Source organism: Prunus avium, chromosome 4 (assembly GCF_965620075.1).
Source record: "Prunus avium chromosome 4, drPruAviu1.hap1.1, whole genome shotgun sequence".
In the NCBI taxonomy this organism is placed as follows: Eukaryota; Viridiplantae; Streptophyta; class Magnoliopsida; order Rosales; family Rosaceae; genus Prunus; species Prunus avium.
In genome coordinates this window covers 26,670,814-26,676,829 of record NC_142287.1, presented here as the reverse complement: position 1 = coordinate 26,676,829, position 6,016 = coordinate 26,670,814, and the positions used below count along the sequence as shown (strand labels likewise).

The following is a 6,016-nucleotide window of genomic DNA, read 5'->3' as shown; positions in this document are numbered from 1 at the left end:
CGAATCCTGGCTTAGGTGCGAGTCGATCCGCGCTTTTCTCTTTGGCTTGTCAGGATCAATGGGTGCTAGCTCGACGTCCTCTTCGGGGAGACTTCATCAATGACCATGAAGGTTTGTGAGCTGATCATTGGTGGAGAGTAGACATCGAGGTCTATCGTCCCCACAATAACCGTAGTCGCGCCATTGAAGCCAGTCAGCGACTTGGCTGATTTGTTGATCTTCGTCTCCAAGTCCATCTGTTGGATGACTGCCGGTTGCAGGATATTGGATGCGTTGCCCTCATCTGCATGGATTCGGTCAACCATGGCCTGAGAGATTTGAATGTTGATGATAAGAGTATCGTTGTGTGGCAGATCGAAGTCGATTAGATCTTTCTTTTGTAAGCCGATCACGGGATCATCTTCTTTTGGTGGGAGGCTGGTCGAGTTGTGGGAGATCACAGTGGCTTGTTTGATCTTCCTCTTCTTTTCTTTGCTGGTCAGCTCAAACTCCTCGAAGTCGTCCAGGATTGTGTTAATCCTTATGACCTTCTGGGGTGGCTCCTTGGCGGTATCGCGGTCCCCAATCTACTAGATGGCCTGCTTTGCAATAAATTTCGTGCAGTGGCCTTTTCTCACGAGTTCTTCGAGGTGCGTTTTCCAAGCAAAGCAGTTATTCGTATTGTGCCCGTGCATCCCAAGAAAGGCACAATATTTTCTTGCATCCCTCTTATCTGGATCTCCTGTCAAGGGTGGCGGTCTTTTTCCCCAAAGTTTGTCCTTCACTTGGGCTAAGATTTGATGTATGGGGATGGTGAACTTGGTGTAGTTCTCTTCTGCCATAGCGTCTCCTTGTGGGTGCAATCTACGTTTGTCTTTGTTCCTGTTACTGAGCATATCGCTTCTTTGGCCTGCCTGCTTGGTTGGCTAATCTTCCTTCTTGGTAGACTTCTTCGTGACGATTCTATTGTCATCCCATAGTGCGTAGCGTTCCGTGGTCGCGAAGACCTCTACCAGAGTCTGGCTAGGAGCGATAGTTAGCTCGCGGTATAAGTCGTGCTCAGCTGGAAGACCTTTCTTGAAAGTAGAGGACACGATTTGGTCATCGTGCCCTACAATGTTTGCCTTTTCTGCTTTGAATCTCTTGATGTAATTTCAAAGGGATTCATCTGACTTCTCACAGTTTGAACAAGTGGTTAGGGTTCTTCTTGATCGTTTGATAAGAAGTGTACTTCTTAGTGAAGACGTAAGCTAACTCCTTGAAGCTGCTGATCGACCCAGATGAAAGGGTGTAGAACCCAATCTTGGGCTGCTCCTCGCAAGGTTATTGCGAACACCTTGCACATCAGCACGTCTTCGACTTTGTAGAGGATCATAACACTCTTGAAGTGCTTCAGATGGCTTTCGGGGTTGGAATCCCCTTTGAAGTGTGTGAAAGAAGGCGTTGAGAATTGCTTTAGGGCAGCAACCTGCTCAATTTCAGTGGTGAAAGGCGTGGAGTTTGCTTGGTCTACCTCCCTATGTAGAGTATCTTCGAAATTTATGCTAATCTTTAAGTCTCAAAGTTGGTTATTTACGAGCTTCTCGACATCCTCCGCGTGCATGGCATGCTGGTCACATCGGTGACCTTCACGATTTGGGCGACGTTGGTTGACTTCCTAGTTGGCTTGCAAAGGTCGACCTCCTTGGTTGTTCTGCCACTGAGGCAGATTAATAGATTGAGCTTGCGAGGATTCCTTCACGGCTTGTCATCGTGAGTTGGTTCTCGAGTAGGTTGGTGATCGTCGGTCGTTGCGTTCGCCACACAATTATTCACGAACTTTCGCTCCTTGTGGGCCTAGCCCAGAACGGATACTTCTTTGCAGGCCCAATCGAGCGTGGACATTGGACTGTGGGCCCAACCTCTCGTGCACATTGGTCCTCGGACCTAACCTCGAACGGATCGTCGACCAACTTAGAGTACAGCTTGCAGATGTTTGCGTCTCTTCAGCACGATCTTGTTCTGTCCCCTGCCCTTTTTGTCTCTGTCCGACTAGTCTGAGATCTCTCAAAATGCTCGTCAGTATTGTCGTGGATCATTTTCTCCTCATCACAGGCTCCAAGGTTAAGGCCTTGATTCAAGTTGATTTGCCTGAGTAGTTGGCCAATTAGATTGTTTTGGTCGTCGACCCTCTGTGTGAGTTGATCGACTAGTGAGTTAAGGCCCACTTGACTGCGTAGGTCGGGAAAAGAGGTGTGGATCGGGCCCAATGACATATGGGCTAGGGCTCCATTGGATGCGTACATGGTGCATACTTCAAGTGTGGTTACAAAGAAGGGAGCGAATGGATTTGCTCCAAGAACGGGGAATGGCCCGAGATGGCATTGAGGTGGTCACGAATGGGGGCACTGTCATGGGTGGCGGTGCATGCGCCACGGCGGTGGAAGCCATGGGGTAGTGGCTTGGTGCAGCTGCGAGTGGTGCGGCAATTCCAGCCGCTATTTGGTGGTTCACGGAGATGATTCGCGGCTGCGAGGAGCTGGCCTGATAGTTTGGCCGCTGTCCTATTGCTACAACAACTGTTTGGAGAGGTTGTGAGGCCTCCGGAGGTGGTTGGACGGCACGGGCAGCCATGGGGGGCTGCTGGAACTTGCTAGGGGGCTGCTGGAACATGTTGGCAGCCGTGGGAGGCTGCTGCAAAATGCTGGCAGCAGCTGTACCTCGAGGTGGCAGCGAGGTTTCGGCCATTTTGGAGTGCGCCGTCACGGTGGTTTTGTTCCTGGGGCGTTTGCTTCCAACTATGGTTGTTTGGAAGGCTTTGGTGGATTGGAAAATAGGAGGAACGGATTCCTTGAGCACGTGTTGAGTATAACTTGTACTCTCAATGAAAGCACCAATTTGTGGGAGCGATTTTCATCCCACGAGAATATTCGTATAAGATTTCGTCTTCCTCTTCGTTGTCTCTTTCTCCCTGGAAAACAAATCGGAATAAGAGGACCACACCTAGGGGTGTTGGCCAAAGGCCCTCCGATGCCTAAGTTAGTTTGAGTGTTTGTAGGAAAACAATAGCTAACAAAAGGGTATGGAGATGTATGTATGGTGTGAACTGGGTGGCCGGAGCTATGTGTGGCGGCCAGAGCCTTGTGTGAGAGAGAGAAAGAGTTATGACGGTTAGGGTTTGTGAGATGGAATTTCTGTAGAGTTTCAAACAGAAGTTTAGACGTACCTTAACCCTTGATGTAGACTTTAATAGGGTAAGTAACCCATTAAAAGTGTTATTATATAATCATCAAGGAAAATCTTGTTTTACCTTCTCTCAATACCTTACTTAGAAAAATAAAATAAATTCCAATTTACTCTTTGCCTCTCGTTTCACTTTTAATTTACACTCTGCACAAGTCTTTTCTAGTGTTTTATACATATAGGCCTCGTTTGGTTCACATAAAAGGTTTGATGGGAAATAATTTCTCATGTCAGGCAACCATTTCCATACCTGAATTTACCAAACATGAGAAAGCAATTGATTTTCCATCCCCGAGCCTCCTTTCCCATAAGGATCCGGATCCTTTGCTCTGATTTTCTCTTCCATGATCAGCTTTACTTTTGCTCTTCACACGCCACCACATTAAAATTTAATCTAAGGGACTTAAAGTTGACACATCGTTCTTCAAGCAAAAACCCAATTCACTTCTAATTAAAAAAGAAAAACAATATCCTAACCCAACTAATCAAACTTAACGTCCTATCCCTTTCTTCTTCTTTTTTCTTGCTTCTTCCCGTCACACGATTTCTTCCTGTCTATAATCACAATCCATTCTGGTTGTTGCAGCGTTTGTTTAGTGGTGGAGCTTTGGTTGTTTAATATTGTTAATATTGAACTCAATGCCACCAGGTATGCTCAAGTGTGTCCTCAGAGTCGGCAAATATGAAGGAGCTCCTCCAATGGAATGACCTATATCAACAAGGTGGATCCATAAAGAAAAAATCTCTCAACTATGTTATGTAAAATTGATTTTTTTCTTTTCTTTTCTTTCTGCGTGTAGAAGTCCTGATTTTCTTTATTCTTCTTCATTCTGCTTAAAGGCGTGGCAAGATGGGATCTTACATAGATATCCATGGAAATCCCATTGGTCATGTTCCCATCTATCAAAAGAACAAAAAGCAAACTTATTTCCCCATATCCTTTGATGTGATGAGGGTGGTTGAAGAAAAAAAAATTCTTCCGCTGTTTTCTTGGATAAAAGAGGAATTACGTTTCAAGACCTGGATATTGGGATTGTTTTGTAAGGTCTATTGACTGATGAGTTATGGTTATTTTCTGAAATTAATGGTTACTGAAAGATATATATATTATTTTGATAGAGGAAAGAGAAGGGATTGTGATTACAGAATTTTTGGAGAAACGAAAGCTTGGTTGGGATAAGATTTTGGGGGCAAAGGCGGGAAGAAGATGTGCTAATAAGAATTTAGAAAAAAAAAGAAAAAAAAGGGAGACGATGTTAAGTTTGATGTTAGTTGGGTTAGGGTATTGTTTTTCTTTAGGAGTAATTTTTTGCTTGAAGAATGATGTGTCAGCTTTTAAGTCCCTTAGATTAAATTTTAATGAGGTGGCGTGTGGAGTACAAAAGCAAAGCAAATCATGGCAGAGCAAATCAGAGCAGAGGATCTGGATCCTTCCCATAAACCAAACGTAGCCATAATGGAAAGAAACAATGAAATCAGACATATATAGTTGCCTTTTTCTGTGCTGTAATTGGGTTGTTTAATTAGATTCCAAATAGATTGATTAGAGCAATGGGAACTTTCCTGTTTCTTCCTTTTCTCCTTTCCATAAATACAAAAACGAAATTAATCTCCCTTCTGAGAACTTTTCCATTCTATATAACTAATTTGGTGGTTATTCACTTTTTCTTTATTGCCTTGATGAGCAAATTGGCTAATGTTTATGCCCTGTACGTTTTTCTCACTTTATTAAAGTTATCCTCTTGTTATATTATAAAAATAAAAAATAATAAAAGAGTTATGTACACAAATACCCCTTGAGGTTTTCATTGTTTTCACAAAACTCCTGAAGTTTCAAAAATTACACGAAAACCCCCTAAGGTTTTATACTGATGATTTCATTTCATTAAAAAAACTTATGCAAATGACAAAATTAACCTCAATGAATGCATGTGCAATCTAATTTCAGTGGCTAACATTGTCATTTGGAGAATTTTTTATATATAAAATCATCAATCTTTGGACAAAAAATGAACGAAAATGGGTTTTGTGAAAACAATATGAAAGCACTCTAGCAAACTGCCACCTTCAGCTGGCGAGTTACTTAGTACCTCAATGGCAGGGGTTCGAAACCCATTGGAAACACTTTGTGGTCAGGAGCAAGCCGAACTCCGAGCGGGGATTAATCCCACCCTTTGGATGTGGGGACACCTCGTGGTATTTACAAAAAAACAAAAAAAAAAACAATATGAAACCTCTTCATGGGGTTTTGTGAAAATACCGAAAACCTCAGAGGTATTAGTGCGAATAAGTCAAAAAAAGAGTTCATATGAATTTGGTGAGAATAAATAATAGCTTCATCACCAAAACAAGGACCTAAGACAATGTGATTTTAAGCAGGTTAGATACCGAAGGATTCATGTTAGGGTGAGTATTAATCTAGCCAAGAAATTCCATCTATTGATATTTTTCGTAACATGAAAATAAGGTGTTTGATGGAGTATCTCGCAGTTAATTGTATTTTTTCCCTCATGAAAAAAAAGTTCATGGATCCATCACTATGGTTAAGTATGTAAATGATTCTGCATGCACATATAGGTTGCACCATCTGCATTAATTGGGATCACAAATGACGTTTCAAAACAAAAAAATTAAGATCACAAATGGGTTGGAACTTGGATTTGGCTAAAAGAATTAGTTCAATATATCCTTGTCAGGCCTTTACCAAAAGGGTTAAATTCTAAATTAGTTCACAAATGCTCCTTTTAGCATTATTGCCCTACTATTGGCTGTACAACTTAGAATTTAGAATTCTGAAGAGACGCAAAAAGTTACA

General features: G+C 42.5%; 1 protein-coding gene across 1 annotated transcript; it reads right to left on the bottom strand.

Annotated features, from left to right (window-relative positions):
- Nucleotides 1-65: 65 nt before the first annotated feature.
- Nucleotides 66-821, bottom strand: LOC110763500 (uncharacterized). Its single transcript, XM_021966300.1, has 2 exons — nt 618-821; nt 66-566 (listed from the first exon to the last, which is right to left on the bottom strand). Exons 1-2 carry the CDS (start codon nt 819-821, stop codon nt 66-68), a joined length of 705 nt encoding a protein of 234 aa, XP_021821992.1.
- Between the last annotated feature and the right edge of the window lie 5,195 nt (nt 822-6,016).